We start from the raw sequence: 18,024 nt of genomic DNA, 5'->3' as shown, positions 1-18,024 counted from the left end.
TTGTTGTAGTTTAGTATTGTTGTAGTTTAGTATTGTAGTTTAGAATTGTTGTAGGTAAGTATTGTTGTAGTTTAGTTTAGTATTGTTGTAGTTTAGTTTAGTATTGTTGTAGCTGTTTAGTATTGTTGTAGCTGTTTAGTATTGTTGTAGCTGTTTAGTATTGTTGTAGCTGTTTAGTATTGTTGTAGTTTAGTATTGTTGTAGTTTAGTATTGTTGTAGCTGTTTAGTATTGTTGTAGTTTAGTATTGTTGTAGGTAAGTATTGTTGTAGTTTAGTTTAGTATTGTTGTAGTTTAGTTTAGTATTGTTGTAGCTGTTTAGTATTGTTGTAGTTTAGTATTGTTGTAGCTGTTTAGTATTGTTGTAGTTTAGTATTGTTGTAGTTTAGTATTGTTGTAGTTTAGTATTGTTGCAGTTTAGTATTGTTGTAGTTTAGTATTGTTGCAGTTTAGTATTGTTGTAGTTTAGTATTGTTGTAGTTTAGTATTGTTGCAGTTTAGTATTGTTGTAGTTTAGTATTGTTGTAGCTGTTTAGTATTGTTGTAGTTTAGTATTGTTGTAGTTTAGTATTGTTGTAGTTTAGTATTGTTGTAGCTGTTTAGTATTGTTGTAGTTTAGTATTGTTGTAGTTTAGTATTGTTGTAGCTGTTTAGTATTGTTGTAGTTTAGTATTGTTGTAGTTTAGTATTGTTGTAGTTTAGTATTGTTGTAGCTGTTTAGTATTGTTGTAGTTTAGTATTGTTGTAGCTGTTTAGTATTGTTGTAGTTTAGTATTGTTGTAGTTTAGTATTGTTGTAGTTTAGTATTGTAGTTTATTGTTGTTGTAGTTTAGTATTGTTGTAATTTAGTATTGTTGTAGCTGTTTAGTATTGTTGTAGCTGTTTAGTATTGTTGTAGCTGTTTAGTATTGTTGTAGTTTAGTATTGTTGTAGCTGTTTAGTATTGTTGTAGCTGTTTAGTATTGTTGTAGTTTAGTATTGTTGTAGCTGTTTAATATTGTTGTAGTTTAGTATTGTTGTAGCTGTTTAGTATTGTTGTAGTTTAGTATTGTTGTAGCTGTTTAGTATTGTTGTAGCTGTTTAGTATTGTTGTAGCTGTTTAGTATTGTTGTAGCTGTTTAGTATTGTTGTAGTTTAGTATTGTTGTAGTTTAGTATTGTTGTAGCTGTTTAGTATTGTTGTAGTTTAGTATTGTTGTAGTTTAGTTTAGTATTGTTGTAGTTTAGTTTAGTATTGTTGTAGTTTAGTATTGTTGTAGTTTAGTATTGTTGTAGCTGTTTAGTATTGTTGTAGTTTAGTATTGTTGTAATTTAGTATTGTTGTAGCTGTTTAGTATTGTTGTAGCTGTTTAGTATTGTTGTAGCTGTTTAGTATTGTTGTAGTTTAGTATTGTTGTAGCTGTTTAGTATTGTTGTAGTTTAGTATTGTTGTAGCTGTTTAGTATTGTTGTAATTTAGTATTGTTGTAGCTGTTTAGTATTGTTGTAGCTGTTTAGTATTGTTGTAGTTTAGTATTGTTGTAGTTTAGTATTGTTGTAGCTGTTTAGTATTGTTGTAGTTTAGTATTGTTGTAGTTTAGTATTGTTGCAGTTTAGTATTGTTGTAGTTTAGTATTGTTGTAGCTGTTTAGTATTGTTGTAGTTTAGTATTGTTGTAGTTTAGTATTGTTGTAGTTTAGTATTGTTGTAGCTGTTTAGTATTGTTGTAGTTTAGTATTGTTGTAGTTTAGTATTGTTGTAGTTTAGTATTGTTGTAGCTGTTTAGTATTGTTGTAGTTTAGTATTGTTGTAGCTGTTTAGTATTGTTGTAGTTTAGTATTGTTGTAGCTGTTAGTATTGTTGTAATTTAGTATTGTTGTAGCTGTTTAGTATTGTTGTAGCTGTTTAGTATTGTTGTAGCTGTTTAGTATTGTTGTAGCTGTTTAGTATTGTTGTAGTTTAGTATTGTTGTAGCTGTTTAGTATTGTTGTAGCTGTTTAGTATTGTTGTAGCTGTTTAGTATTGTTGTAGCTGTTTAGTATTGTTGTAGTTTAGTATTGTTGTAGCTGTTTAGTATTGTTGTAGTTTAGTATTGTTGTAGCTGTTTAGTATTGTTGTAGCTGTTTAGTATTGTTGTAGCTGTTTAGTATTGTTGTAGTTTAGTATTGTTGTTGTTTAGTATTGTTGTAGCTGTTTAGTATTGTTGTAGTTTAGTATTGTTGTAGTTTAGTTTAGTATTGTTGTAGTTTAGTATTGTTGTAGTTTAGTATTGTTGTAGCTGTTTAGTATTGTTGTAGTTTAGTATTGTTGTAGTTTAGTTTAGTATTGTTGTAGTTTAGTTTAGTATTGTTGTAGCTGTTTAGTATTGTTGTAGTTTAGTTTAGTATTGTTGTAGCTGTTTAGTATTGTTGTAGTTTAGTTTAGTATTGTTGTAGCTGTTTAGTATTGTTGTAGTTTAGTATTGTTGTAGCTGTTTAGTATTGTTGTAGTTTAGTATTGTTGTAGCTGTTTAGTATTGTTGTAGTTTAGTATTGTTGTAGCTGTTTAGTATTGTTGTAGTTTAGTATTGTTGTAGTTTAGTATTGTTGTAGTTTAGTATTGTTGTAGTTTAGTATTGTTGTAGCTGTTTAGTATTGTTGTAGGTAAGTATTGTTGTAGTTTAGTTTAGTATTGTTGTAGTTTAGTATTGTTGTAGCTGTTTAGTATTGTTGTAGCTGTTTAGTATTGTTGTAGTTTAGTATTGTTGTAGCTGTTTAGTATTGTTGTAGTTTAGTATTGTTGTAGCTGTTTAGTATTGTTGTAGCTGTTTAGTATTGTTGTAGCTGTTTAGTATTGTTGTAGCTGTTTAGTATTGTTGTAGCTGTTTAGTATTGTTGTTGTTTAGTATTGTTGTAGTTTAGTATTGTTGTAGCTGTTTAGTATTGTTGTAGCTGTTTAGTATTGTTGTAGTTTAGTATTGTTGTAGTTTAGTATTGTTGTAGTTTAGTATTGTTGTAGTTTAGTATTGTTGTAGCTGTTTAGTATTGTTGTAGTTTAGTATTGTTGTAGTTTAGTATTGTTGTAGCTGTTTAGTATTGTTGTAGCTGTTTAGTATTGTTGTAGCTGTTTAGTATTGTTGTAGTTTAGTATTGTTGTAGCTGTTTAGTATTGAAGATTCAATAGTAATGAAGATTCAGAGGACATCTACAGTGCAGTAGTGTCTGCCTGTTCATTGCCCATTACGTCAACATGACTGGGGACCCAACAAAAAACAATGTCTTTGTGCCTGCTAAAGATACAGCGTAACCTGTGCCTGTAAAGCACTAAGGGAGTCTGAAATGACCACAAGTGGTGACACAGGCATAGATGGAATACGGATAAGTGCTACGAGAATGGCATACAATTCAGCCGTAAAAATGCTAGCCGAGGATAATAAATGCCCTCGTACAACGCTGTCATGAAACACTGCTGCGAATCCAAGAATCAGACGACTTGGAACCATCGGTGTACACTGCAATGGCATGAGAATGAGATCGGAAGTGGTTAAGAAAAAGAGAGCATGAAGCCACCTTAGGCAGTTGGGCTTTCGTGCATGGCAGTGGGAAAAGACAGACATGAACCATCGGAACTTCCCAAGGGGGTAGGGAAAAGTGAAATGCTACATGAACATAGAAAGGTGGTAACTGAAGAGAAGACAAGAGCGAATGTAGGCAAAGAGAAAAGGGATGGAGTAAACAGGGGCGACGAACAAATAAAGAACATCTACTAATATCATTGACTATCCTATATACAGAAGGATTGCAGTGGTCATGAGAGCGGACATAATAGCGAAGGCAATGAGCATCATGGCCATCAGTCAAGGATGGAATATTCGCCTCTGCATAGAGGCTTTCAACCGGTCAAGAGCAAAAAGCACCGAAGCATAAACGTAATCTCTGGTGATGGATGGGATTAAGGCAAGAGTTGCAGGAAGGCCACTGAATATATCTGGTCGCCATAATCGAGTTTCGATAAAATTAGGGCTGAATGTAGTCGGAGGGCTCTACGATCAGCCTCCCATGAAAGATGAGCAAAGGTTTTAAGGAGGTTCAACTGGCTATGGCATGTTGCCTTCAGAGAGGTAATGTGAGGTTTCCAGGATAACCAACGGTCAAACAGAAGGCCAAGAAACCTGACCGTATCACGTTCTGGGATACATGAGCCCTATAGGTACAATGGATGATCAGAAATGACAGAACGTATAGTGAAAGTAATTTGGTGAGTTTTAGTATTAGAAAATTTAAACCTGTGAGTAGTGGCCCAATTGGAAACACGGTTGACTGCATGCTGGAGAGACACTGCAATGAGGTGACAAGCAATAGCAAAGTCATCAACATAAGAGTGATGACCAAATATTATATGGAAGAATAGATGTCAGATCATTTATAGCAAGGAGAAAAAGTGTCGTGCTCAGAACACATCCCTGAAGGACACCTTCAGCTTGGACAAAGTACGGGGAAAGCATGTTATTAACCCAAACACGGAAATGTCTCTCAGTTAAGAAGTTCTTAAGGAAAAATGGTGTATTACCTCAGAGGCCTAAGGAGTGGGCCTGGGCCAAGATGTTATACCTCCAAGTTGTGTCATGTGCCTTCTCAAGGTCAGAAAAGATGGCGATAACCGAGTGGTTATTGACAAAGGCAGTAAGGGGTCAGTGGTAGAACGGCCCTTATAAAAGCCATATTGACTAGTCTAGAGACTACTGTGTGTCTCTAAATACCACATCAGACATCTGTTTACCAGATGTTCCATCACCTTGCAAACTGCACTGGTAAAAGCAATGAGACGATAGTGGGAGGCATCATGTCCCGTAGTACTCGGTTTGCAGAAAGGGAGAACAATGGCAGATTTCCACAGCTGGGGAAGAACTCCTTGCAACCAAATAAGATTAGAAAGGCAGAGGAGGACAGCAAGGGCTGACTGATGTAAATGCTGTAGCATATAAATATGAATGCTGTCAGGCCCAGCTGCCGTTGATTGGCAAGCGGAGTGTTGCCTCCAGTTCCAGAAGTGTAAGAGGCACATTATAAGATTCTCGTCTGATAGAAGAAAAGTTTAAAGGTTCTAACTCTGGCACATTTGGAGGAAAGAAACAAGTGGCATAGATGGAGCCCCTGGGAGATACGGACAAGATGATTATCAATTTCGGAGACAACGTCAAGAGGGTGCTCTATAGCGACACTAGCAACCTGAAGAACGGGAGCCAGGTTGGGAGAGTATTTGCCACTCGGTTTCTGTACTTTTTTTCCAGACTGCACTCATAGACTAAGCCAAAGTGACAGTACAAACATCTCACCAGCAAGTGTGTTTAAAGTCATGGATGACACAGCAGGCGACCGCTCTCTTCTGCTTAAAATCAAGGAGTCGCTCTATGGGTCTATCATACTGGTACCTACCCCAAGTAGTGTGCTTCAAATGCACTGCCTGAGCACAAGCAGATCACCATGGCACACACCTCTGAGAATGCCTGCCCATCAATGGAAGACGAAGAAAGATCCTCACTAAAAGCAGTTTGACGCGAGTAAAAGTCCCAATTCACTCGGTCAAATTGCCAGCGTGGGCTACGAGGAGGTGGTGAATACGAAGGAGAAGTAAGGGTAATTGGAAAATGATCGTTTTCATATAAGTCTGGGAGGACAGACCAGGTAAGATCTAGCGCAGTTGAGGAAGAGCAAACCGAGAGATCAAGGCAAGAGAGAGAATGAGTACGAGAATCAAAATGGGTGGGAGTACCCATATTTAAAACATGGAGGGGGGGGAGAAGCGAGAAAAGCCTCCAACTGAATGCCCCGGGAGTCAAAGTGAGACTTCCACCCCCCCCCCCCCTCCCAGAGGAAATGATGAGCCTTAAAGTCTGCAAGTAACAGAAGGGGTGGCAGTAAGGAAGAAACCAAAAATGCAACATCTGGGATAGATAATGCCCAAGAAGGAGAGAGATACAAAGAACAGATTCAAGTGAATGTGGGCAGCAGTGTACTGCAGCGAAATATGAACAAAGAGCTGATGGTATGGAATATGGGTGTGTATAAGAAGTTCACTTTCATTAAAGTTCCATCAGGAAAAAGATCCGATAAATATAATAAAACATAGCCCAAGATGGGATGGATAACAGCGGAGTGTAATTTGGGTTCTTGTAAACAAACACAAACGGGAAAACTGGGAGAGCAACATGTGAAGCTACCCCAGTTACCTCTGAGGCCATGAATATTCCACTGTAAATAAGCCATGTTTTGTGAAGAGAAAGATACAAGAAAGCTGAAGGTAGAGGTATCTACGGACTAGAAGGGTTAGAAAAGTCCACATGTGGAGGCAGCAGAAAACTTAACAAGCAGTGAGAAATTGAAACGCTGTGAAGAAAGGAGTTGTGCAGATGAAGAGCGATGGTGAATGTAGAACAATACTGGAGAGAGAAGGAGGAGGGTGAGTAAAGATGGGGGTGATGATGGAATTTACCAGAGAAGGGGTGGACAAAAGGATAGAGGGAACTGTAGAAGCAGCTTGGGAGAGGTCAGGAGAGGAAGCAACCTGGGAGGGGATGACGGGGGGGGGGGGGAAGGTACTATACGATGAGAAGGATGAACCTCCACACTCATAACAGAGCCAGTTAGAAGTGAAGAAGCAGGTAGAGAGACTGGAAAGGAAAAATGTGGAGGTAGAAGAAGGGTTTAAAGGAGATTTGAGCAATGGGGATTTTTTGGACTTCTGAGAAGTAGGAGGGCGATGGGGAGTTGTTGCATGAGGTCTTGTAGACCTGTTTGTGAGAAGAGGAAGAAGTGAGAACAGAATGAGGTGATGAGGTAGGGGCCTCCAAGTCCAGTACAACAAGAGTTAGAGATGGGTGACTGTGGAAGGGGTGACCACAGAGGAGGTTGCAGAAGTTGGGACCTCAGAGGCGGGGCGTCGTTTAGCAACTCAAGAATAAGAAATACAGGGAAGTCTCCCTTGGAGGCGTAGATGAGACTGCCATAGCATAAGGAAAGCCTTCTGCCTCTTTGAGACAATGGGTTTCTCGCTCATTTAAGTAAACTTGGCAATGGCGAGAGTAAGACGGGTGAGCCTCATGACAAGGCAAGAGGGAGGTAGACTACAAGATGTATTGATATGGTTGGTGGTACCACAGACTGGGCATTCAGCCATGGACCTGCAATATTTCACTGGATGACCAAATTGGCAGCAATTTCTACACTTGCTTTGTAGGGATCGCCATTCGAACTTGTAAACAGTGTCCCGCAATATAAACTGAGGACGGAAGCTCACAGCAGTCAAAAGTTAAGTGAGCTACAATGCAAGGGTATAGTTTCTGCCTGCAGGCAGAGAGGACATAAGTGTCTACTTTGAGGATTGGGAGATCTTGGAGTTCAAGCTGTTCCAGAGTATCATCACTACATATCTGGAAATTCTGTTGGACAGTGGTATGAGGTAGAATGACAGTACCACTTCAAGAATTGAGAGAATGATGTTTATTAATAGTTACAAGAATAGCATCAATGGTTGTAAGGAGAAAGATTGCGAGCTTGACTAGCATTCTGTACCATGAAGATGTGTCTACTGCCCTTGAGAGCATGAAAGATATCTTGACCATGGCATAGGAGTACCTTGCCAATCCTATGATTGGAAAGATAGGCAGTAGAAGAAGTCAGTAGCAGAGTAAAAAGCTTAGTCCATTGTGTATTTTGAAACAGCATGTAAGGGGAGCGAGTGTTGTGCCGGTCTTTTCTGAGCAAAATGAGAAGGAATCGAAGAAGTATTGGGTAACGGGCTTGGGCGTTTAGGTATAGGACCAGAGGCAGTCCAATGTGAGACAGGCAGCTGATCCAAAAATCGCCGCACCGTAGAGGGAAAAGCTGGAAGCATGGTCAAAGTACAGAGATCAGATGTATCAAAGGAGTCAGGCGGAACCCCAGTACCTGGAGCAGGTGGTGAAACGCATCAGCAAGAGGTACAGTGGCATTAGAAATGTCCGAAGAGGGGTTAAGTAATGAGGCAGGGTCGGAACAGGGTGTGGTATCGGGAAGGGGGCCTGGGGGGAGAACAGCTCCTAGGAGGAATGAAAGGGATGTAAATCTCCCTCTACGCCCAAGAGGACCTCAGCACTGCAAGTAGCGCAGATGTGGCATGGAACCCATGCCATACCCTACCCTTCATGCCAGTAAACCAGCAATCCGGGATAGCAACCTCACAGCCACCGAGCCACCTCGGTGGACTAAAGAGAGGGCAGCTGTACACCCACCACAAAGCATACCTCCTTCGGCCACCATCCCCCGGAATTCGAAAGGCCACCTCCAGAGATACGCTTGTCACCCTGTGCCACCCCCTCCCCCCAAGAGACCGGAGAGGAATCGGGGCATCCCCAGGTGATGCAGATTCCATGGCAAACTACTACACTGCCAAGGACCCCAATGGAATGGGATGGGCCACAATACCCAACCCCCTACCTAGGAACTAGAATGCCTGTGGGGAAAATCCCAAAGGCCAAAAGCAGGAAGGGAAGGGGGGGATTGGGAGATAATTAGGTTTGGTCTGAGGAAGGAGACCAAAAGCCTTTTCACCATGCCAAGAAGCCCCCTCCCCCCCATTGAGGAATGAACAGAAAAGAATGGCCCTAGACTAGGTTTTGAGGGTAGAAAAACTCTTGAAATCAGTCACAGGTATATTTACCTATGTACAGTTTATTTTTAGCTTCATAGGTTAATGGACATTAACACATTACTTCTCTTCATTAAAAATTTGCTTGAATATTTACTTTTTTTTGTTTTTAGCATGGCCTCTCATACTTGCTACTAAACCTGGATTAACTTTATTGCGATTTCTATTTTTTACATTGGTGACTTCATAGAAATTACTTCCTATTTTCTTTCTTTTCTGCTCCCTCTCTATTCTTCTCCTCTGTTTAGAAGTTAATGGCTTGGCTTCCTCTTCGGGAAGATGTTTGCGCTTTCTTCTCAGTTTCCTCACGTTTGCAACAGTAAATGCACCAGCTGCTGTTTCAACTTCATCCTCACTAGACAATAAATCCTCTCCAATCATTTTCTCATCATCTGATTGTAGTTCCTCACCTAGATTTTCATCAGTGCCAGTGCTTGTTGGCTGTGAGGTAGCAACAGCTTCCACCTGATCATTTTCTTTATTCACATTGGCAGGTTCTGGAGCAACTGGTGAAGCTTTATCGTCCAGGATGGAAGTAGTTGTCGAACTGTCTCCGTCTTTTGTGCCATTCATCTCTTCACTCTCTGACAAACTGTTTTTGCTTTCCTCAAGCACACTATTCATATCGTCAATTTCTTCAATATTATCATCATAATCCTCGGGAATTTGATCAGTTATTTCCAGAGGTCTCGCATCATCTTCAGAGTACTCCAGACTCAATGTTATTTTACCTAAATCTTGGAATACTGAAGGCACATTACTGTTGATGGTGTTCATGTTTCGTGCTTCTTCCTCTTCCTCCTCTGCTTCTTTCTCTTTAATTTTTGCAGCCATTTCTTCATTTTCTTCATTCTTTAGTTTAATAAATTCTGAAGAGTCATGTCCAGGTGGTGGCACAAAATAAGGAATCTTGCCTCGCTGCCAGTCGTTTAGGATCATTTTGGCAACAGTGTTGAAGTCTGGTTCTCCTCCTTTCAAAAGTTTGCCCATACGTCTTGCTACTTTCTCCATAAAATCTTCTGGAGTGCTCCAGTCATCCACCTGGAAGTTTTATAAGCAATTAAAATTATTTGACAAGTAATAAATCACACACATGCTATAAAAACCTTATTTCCTAAGACAAACTACACAATTGTACATAAATATTACAGTAGGGCCCCGCTTTTTGGCGTTTTGCCAATAAGGCGATCTCAAACGACCAAAACTTTCTATACGTCAAGTGGTCTTTCAAATACGGTGCATGCCATCCGGTTTGTTTACATTCTCCATGAGCACATCTCTCTTGGCCACACTAAATGTCTAATTTTACGTCAATATAGACATTTTCATTAATCCATGATTTTTTTTTTTAACAAGTCGGCCGTCTCCCACCTAGGCAGGGTGACTCAAAAAAGAAAGAAAATGCTTTCATCATCATTCAACACTTTCACCACACTCACACATTATCACTGTGCGACAATGTGTAAAGGGTGTGATAAAAGAGAAAAAGTTAGCTTATGAGAGGTTTTTACAAAGCAGAAGTGTTATAAGAAGAGCAGAGTATATGGAGAGTAAAAGAAAGGTGAAGAGAGTGGTGAGAGAGTGCAAAAGGAGAGCAGATGACAGAGTGGGAGAGGCCTTGGAGGCAAAGAGGGGAATGTATGAGAGTATAGTTTTACCAACGCTCTTATATGGGTGTGAAGCGTGGGTGATGAATGTTGCAGCGAGGAGAAGGCTGGAGGCAGTGGAGATGTCATGTCTGAGGGCAATGTGTGGTGTGAATATAATGCAGAGAATTCGTAGTTTGGAAGTTAGGAGGAGGTGCGGGATTACCAAAACTGTTGTCCAGAGGGCTGAGGAAGGGTTGTTGAGGTGGTTCGGACATGTAGAGAGAATGGAGCGAAACAGAATGACTTCAAGAGTGTATCAGTCTGTAGTGGAAGGAAGGCGGGGTAGGGGTCGGCCTAGGAAGGGTTGGAGGGAGGGGGTAAAGGAGGTTTTGTGTGCGAGGGGCTTGGACTTCCAGCAGGCATGCGTGAGCGTGTTTGATAGGAGTGAATGGAGACAAATGGTTTTTAATACTTGACGTGCTGTTGGAGTGTGAGCAAAGTAACATTTATGAAGGGATTCAGGGAAACCGGCAGGCCGGACTTGAGTCCTGGAGATGGGAAGTACAGTGCCTGCACTCTGAAGGAGGGGTGTTAATGTTGCAGTTTAAAAACTGTAGTGTAAAGCACCCTTCTGGCAAGACAGTGATGGAGTGAATGATGGTGAAAGTTTTTCTTTTTCGGGCCACCCTGCCTTGGTGGGAATCGGCCGGTGTGATAATAAAATAAAAATAATAAGAAAAAAATTTGGAGTTAAACAAGTTAAGAAAGCCTAGGGAAAGTATGGATTTGTCAGTTAAAAACAGAGTAGGGGAGTTAGTAGATGGGGAAATGGAGGTATTAGGTAAATGGCAAGAATATTTTGAGGAACTTTTAAATGTTGAGGAAGAAAGGGAGGCAGTAATTTCAGGCACTGGCCAAGGAGGTATACCATCTTTTAGGAGTGAAGAAGAGCAGAATGTGTGGTGGAGGTACGTGAGGCATTACGTAGAATGAAAGGGGGTAAAGCAGCTGGAACTGATGGAATCATGACAGAAATGTTAAAAGCAGGGGGGGATATAGTGTTGGAGTGGTTGGTACTTTTGTTTAATAAATGTATGAAAGGGGGAGGCACCTAGGGATTGGTGGAGGGCATGTATAGTCCCTTTATATAAAGGGAAGGGAGACAAAAGAGATTGTAAAAATTATAGAGGAATAAGTTTACCGAGTATACCAGGAAAAGTGTCCGGTAGGGTTATAATTGAAAGAATTAGAGGTAAGACAGAATGTAGGATTGCGGATGAGCAAGGAGGCTTCAGAGTGGGTAGGGGATGTGTAGATCAAGTGTTTACATTGAAACATATATTTTTTTTTTTCAACAAGTCGGCCGTCTCCCACCGAGGCAGGGTGACCCAAAAAAGAAAATACTTTCATCATTCAACACTTTCACCACACTCACACATTATCACTGCTTTTGCAGAGGTGCTCAGAATACAACAGCTTAGAAGCATATACGTATAAAGATACACAACATATCCCTCCAAACTGCCAATATCCCAAACCCCTCCTTTAAAGTGCAGGCATTGTACTTCCCATTTCCAGGACTCAAGTCCGACTATATGAAAATAACCGGTTTCCCTGAATCCCTTCACTAAATATTACCCTGCTCACACTCCAACAGATCGTCAGGTCCCAAGTATCATTCTTCTCCATTCACTATCTAACACGCTCATGCACGCTTGCTGGAAGTCCAAGCCCCTCGCCCACAAAACCTCCTTTACCCCCTCTTTCCAACCCTTTCAAGGATGACCCCTACCCCTCCTTCCTTCCCCTATAGAATTATATGCTTTCCATGTCATTCTACTTTGATCCATTCTCTTTAAATGACCAAACCACCTCAACAACCCCTCTTCTGCCGTTTGACTAATACTTTTATTAACTCCACACCTTCTCCTAATTTCCACACTCCGAATTTTCTGCATAATATTTACACCACACATTGCCCTTAGACAGGACATCTCCACTGCTTCCAACCGTCTCCTCGCTGCTGCATTTACCACCCAAGCTTCACATCCATATAAGAGTGTTGGTACTACTATACTTTCATACATTCCTTTCTTTGCCTCCATAGATAACGTTTTTTGACTCCACATATACCTCAACGCACCACTCACCTTTTTTCCCTCATCAATTCTATGATTAACCTCATCCTTCATAAATCCATCCGCCGACACGTCAACTCCCAAGTATCTGAAAACATTCACTTCTTCCATACACCACCTCCCCTATTTGATATCCAATTTTTCTTTATCTAAATCATTTGATACCCTCATCACCTTACTCTTTTCTATGTTCACTTTCAACTTTCTACCTTTACACACATTCTCAAACTCATCCACTAACCTTTGCAATTTTTCTTTAGAATCTCCCATAAGCACAGTATCATCAGCAAAAAGTAACTGTGTCAATTCCCATTTTGAATTTGATTCCCCATAATTTAATCCCACCCCTCTCCCAAACACCCTAGCATTTACTTCTTTTACAACCCCATCTATAAATATATTAAACAACCATGGTGACATTACACATCCCTGTCTAAGACCTACTTTTACTGGAAAGTATTCTCCCTCTCTTCTTCACACCCTAACCTGAGCCTCACTATCCTCATAAAAGCTCTTTACAGCATTTAGTAACTTACCACCTATTCCATATACTTGCAACATCTGCCACATTGCTCCTCTATCCACTCTATCATATGCCTTTTCTAAATCCATAAATGCAATAAAAACTTCCCTACCTTTATCTAAATACTGTTCACATATATGCTTAAATGTAAACACTTGATCTACACATCCCCTACCCACTCTGAAGCCTCCCTGCTCATCTGCAATCCTACATTCTGTCTTACCTCTAATTCTTTCAATTATAACCCTACCGTATACTTTTCCTGGTATACTCAGTAAACTTATTCCTCTATAATTTTTACAATCTCTTTTGTCCCCTTTCCCTTTATATAAAGGGACTATACATGCTCTCTGCCAATCCCTAGGTACCTTCCCCTCTTTCATACATTTATTAAACAAAAGTACCAACCACTCCAACACTATATCTCCCCCTGCTTTTAACATTTCTGTCATGATCCCATCAGTTCCAGCTGCTTTACCCCCTTTCATTCTACGTAATGCCTCACGTACCTCCACCACACTTACATTCTGCTCTTCTTCACTCCTAAAAGATGGTATACCTCCCTGACCAGTGCATGAAATTACCGCCTCCCAACATATATGTGAACAGTATTTAGATAAAGGTAGGGAAGTTTTTATTGCATTTATGGGTTTAGAAAAGGCATATGATAGAGTGGATAGGGGAGCAATGTGGCAGATGTTGCAAGTATATGGAATAGGTGGTAAGTTACTAAATGCTGTAAAGAGTTTTTATGAGGATAGTGAGGCTCAGGTTAGGGTGTGTAGAAGAGAGGTAAAAGTAGGTCTTAGAGATGTGTAATGTCACCATGGTTGTTTAATATATTTATAGATGGGGTTGTAAAAGAAGTAAATGCTAGGGTGCTCGGGAGAGGGGTGGGATTAAATTATGGGGAATCAAATACAAAATGGGAAATGACACGGTTACTTTTTGCTGATGATACTGTGCTTATGGGAGATTCTAAAGAAAAATTGCAAAGGTTAGTGGATGAGTTTGGGAGTGTGTGTAAAGGTAGAAAGTTGAAAGTGAACATAGAAAAGAGTAAGGTGATGAGGGTATCAAATGATTTAGATAAAGAAAAATTGGGGAGGAGTAGTATGGAAGAAGTGAATGTTTTCAGATACTTGGGAGTTGAAGTGTCGGTGGATGGATTTATGAAGGATGAGGTTAATCATAGAATTGATGAGGGAAAAAAGGTGAGTGGTGCGTTGAGGTGTATGTGGAGTCAAAAAACGTTATCTATGGAAGCAAAGAAGGGAATGTATGAAAGTATAGTAGTACCAACATTCTTATATGGGTGTGAAGCTTGGGTTGTGGAGGCGGTTGGAGGCAGTGGAGATGTCCTGTCTAAGGGCAATGTGTGGTGTAAATATTATGCAGAAAATTAGGAGTGTGGAAATTAGGAGGTGTGGAGTTAATAAAAGTATTAGTCAAAGGGCTGAAGAGGGGTTGTTGAGTTGGTTTGGTCATTTAGAGAGAATGGATCAAAGTAGAATGACATGGAGAGCATTTAAATCTGTAGGAGAAGGAAGGCAGGGTAGGGGTCGTCCTCGAAAAGGTTGGAAGGGAGGTTTTGTGGGCGAGGGGCTTGGACTTCCAGCAGGCGTGCATGAGCGTGTTCGATAGGAGTGAATGGAGATGAATGGTATTTGGGACCTGACGATCTGTTGGAGTGTGAGCAGGGTAATATTTAGTGAAGGGATTCAGGGAAACCGGTTATTTTTATATAGCCGGACTCGAGTCCTGGAAATGGGAAGTACAATGCCTGCACTCTAAAGGAGGGGTTTCACGATATTAGCAGTTTGGAGGGATATGTTGTGTATCTTTATACGTATATGCTTCTAAACTGTTGTGTTCTGAGCACCTCTGCAAAAACAGTGATTATGTGTGAGTGAGGTGAAAGTGTTGAATGATGAAAGTATTTTCTTTTTTGGGTCACCCTGCCTCAGTGGGAGATGGCCGACTTGTTAAAAAAAAAAAATGTAAAAGAAGAAAATTAAAAGTGAATACAGGAAAGAGTAAGGTTATGAGGATAACAAAAAGATTAGTTGATGAAAGATTGGAGGGAGAGAGTATGGAGGAGGTGAATGTATTCAGATATTTGGGAGTGGACGTGTCAGGTCAGCGGATGGATCTATGAAAGATGAGGTGAATCATAGAATTGATGAGGGGAAAAGGGTGAGCGGTGCACTTAGGAGTCTGTGGAGACAAAGAGGGGAATGTATGAGAGTATAGTTTTACCAACGCTCTTATATGGGTGATGAATGTTGCAGCGAGAAGGCTGGAGGCAGTGGAGATGTCATGTCTGAGGGCAATGTGTGGTGTGAATATAATGCAGAGAATTTGTAGTTTGGAAGTTAGGAGGAGGTGCGGGATTACCAAAACTGTTGTCCAGAGGGCTGAGGAAGGGTTGTTCGGACATGTAGAGAGAATGGAGCGAAACATGATTTCAAGAGTGTATCAGTCTGTACCGGAAGGAAGGCGGGATAGGGGTCGGCCTAGGAAAGGTTGGAGGGAGGGGGTAAAGGAGGTTTTATGTGCGAGGGGCTTGGACTTCCAGCGGGCATGCGTGAGCGTGTTTGATAGGAGTGAATGGAGACAAATGGTTTTTAATACTTGACGTGCTGTTGGAGTGTGAGCAAAGTAACATTTATGAAGGGATTCAGGGAAACTGGCAGGCCGGACTTGAGTCCTGGAGATGGGAAGTACAGTGCCTGCACTCTGAAGGAGGGGTGCTAATGTTGCAGTTTAAAAAACCCTTCTGGCAAGACAGTGATGGAGTGAATGATGGTGAAAGTTTTTCTTTTTTCGGGCCACCCTACCTTGGTGGGAATCGGCCAGTGTGTTCATAAAATAAGTGTGGGTGGGGTGGGCTGACCTGGCTGGCTACCATACCTCCCAAACCTGACTTCCTACAAATTAAACTCGCCTCTCACCCTACATTTAGACTACAAATATTTTAAGGAAAGTAATGGGTGTACTGTGTGTGTATTTTACTTTTTATTGTTTTTAATGCCTAGTTGTATTACTAACGTAATATATGTTACTGTAAACTTGTTATCTGGCATTTATAATGGAGAAAATGGCGTTCTGCTTTCCGGCAGTAGCCTGGAACCTAACCTGCCGTATAAGTGGGGCCCTACTGTATTATGTTCAAGGGAAAGCTACCTTCCTCTTCCTTGGATCAAACCTGATTACCTCTTATTCCTCAGGTGCTTTATGACTCATATGGGTTAAGCACTTCCCCATTAATATATAAACTCTGTAATAGCATTTCACAAGCAATGAAGACTAAATCCAGAGGTAAGGGGTTGGAGTGTATTATGAGAAACCTTTCATGTTGGTTTGGATATATGAAGTAGAAAAACGGATGACAGGATCAAGGAAAATTAACAAATAATACAGAGGGTTGGAAGAACTTGCAGGAATGTACACTGAAAACCATCATTCTGGACCATTATAGTGCAAGGTTTAAACAGGATCCCAGGAGGCTTTTCTGTCATGGCCTCCCACTCAAGTGGGTAACAAGAAGCTGGATATATACAGAACAAATTAAACCATGTTTCATTTGTTCTGTATATATCCAAATGAAACCATGTTTCATTTCTGTATATTTTTTTTTTAACACATCGGCCGATTCCCACGAAGGCAGGGTGGCCCAAAAAAGAAAAACTTTCATCATTCAATTCATCACTGTCTTGCCAGAGGGGTGCTTTACACTACAGTTTATAAAACTGCAACATTAACACCCCAATGAAACCATGTTTCATTTGTTTTTATTTTCTCACACAGATAAGAAAATATCAACATAAGACTTCGGCTCTACAATAATGGCAAAGTATACTTTTTTTTTTTTAATTGAATAGGTTAAGATATACTACTTGTAAATATGATTCATAGGCTGACAACTATAATAAACTATCAATGAGGACCTGAAAAGCAAACCAGTCTCACCCGATATGTCTTGCAGATGTACTCTCGCTTCACTCTCTCCAAAACAGGGATAATATAATCTGTAGGATTTTTAAGGTACTCTGTTCTAACAGCTCCTTTCAAGACCATGTCTGTAGCAGTCTCGTGCGAAGGTGGCACAATTCCAGGACAATCTATGAGGTATATTTTCCTCATCAGGGTAACATACTGCCACACTTTGGTCTCACCAGCAAGTGGAGCTACATTACAAACCTACAAGGATAAATACATTGTGTTTAGAAAATGAAGTTTATATTACTTATGGTACTCTAATAACTAAAATAACATTACTATTATTCAAGTCTAAGAATATTACAAATGGATTATTATTAAAGAAAGTGCTAAATCCCAAAGGATCATAACATGCTATTAAAAAATTAGAAAGGTAAAATGAAAAATAAATTTATTCTATTAAAGTTTTGTACCTCAAATCTATTTCTACAAGTTTATAATGGAAAAATTGATGGCGTATTATTAAATATTTAAATATTTACTTTGTTAAATGTGTGATGTTAGGAGAGAGGAAACTCTTAGTTAAGGCACAGAAAATAAAACTCGCCAAAAGGAATTTTATAATTTTTCCTCGTCAGTAATTTTTGTTCAAAGTACAACATTCAATCACTATCTTGCCAGAAGTATGCTGACATCACAATTCAGATTACCCTCTGGCAGTAATATCTCCACCCCTTCAGAGGGCAGGTACTGTACTTCCCACCTCCAGAACTCAAGTTGGGCTAATTGGTTTCTCTGAATGCCTTCATGACAATTACCTTGCTTACACTCCAACAGCATGTCCATTAAACACCATCTGTCTCCATTGATCACCCTCTCAAAAACAGCTTCTTCTTTCTTTCAACGCACCAGCCGTATCCCACCGAGGCGGGGTGGCCCAAAAGGAAAAACAAAAGTTTCTCCTTTTAAATTTAGTAACATATACAGGAGAAGGGGTTACTAGCCCCTTGCTCCCGGCATTTTAGTCGCCTCTTACGACACGCATGGCTTACAGATGAATTCTTTTCCACTTCCCCATGGAGATAAGAAGAAATAAACAAGAACTAGTAAGAAAATAGAAGAAAACCCAGAGGGGTTTGTATATATATGCTTGTACATGTATGTGTAGTGTGACCTAAGTGTAAGTAGAAGT

At 40.1% G+C, this 18,024-nt stretch overlaps 1 protein-coding gene across 1 annotated transcript in view; it reads right to left on the bottom strand.

Annotated features, from left to right (window-relative positions):
* Positions 1-8,631: 8,631 nt before the first annotated feature.
* Ns2 (nucleostemin 2) overlaps positions 8,632-18,024 on the bottom strand; it is a 50,951-nt gene continuing 41,558 nt past the window's right edge. The window contains exons 9-10 of the mRNA XM_053779388.2: positions 16,863-17,093; positions 8,632-9,681 (exon numbers count right to left, since the gene is read on the bottom strand). Coding sequence (XP_053635363.1) covers positions 8,734-9,681; positions 16,863-17,093 — 1,179 coding nt within the window. The 3' untranslated portion in view covers positions 8,632-8,733. The remainder of the gene's footprint in view (positions 9,682-16,862; positions 17,094-18,024) is intronic.

Source organism: Cherax quadricarinatus, chromosome 29 (genome assembly GCF_038502225.1).
Source record: "Cherax quadricarinatus isolate ZL_2023a chromosome 29, ASM3850222v1, whole genome shotgun sequence".
Taxonomy (NCBI): domain Eukaryota; kingdom Metazoa; phylum Arthropoda; class Malacostraca; order Decapoda; family Parastacidae; genus Cherax; species Cherax quadricarinatus.
This window is presented reverse-complemented; position numbering and strand designations above follow the sequence as displayed.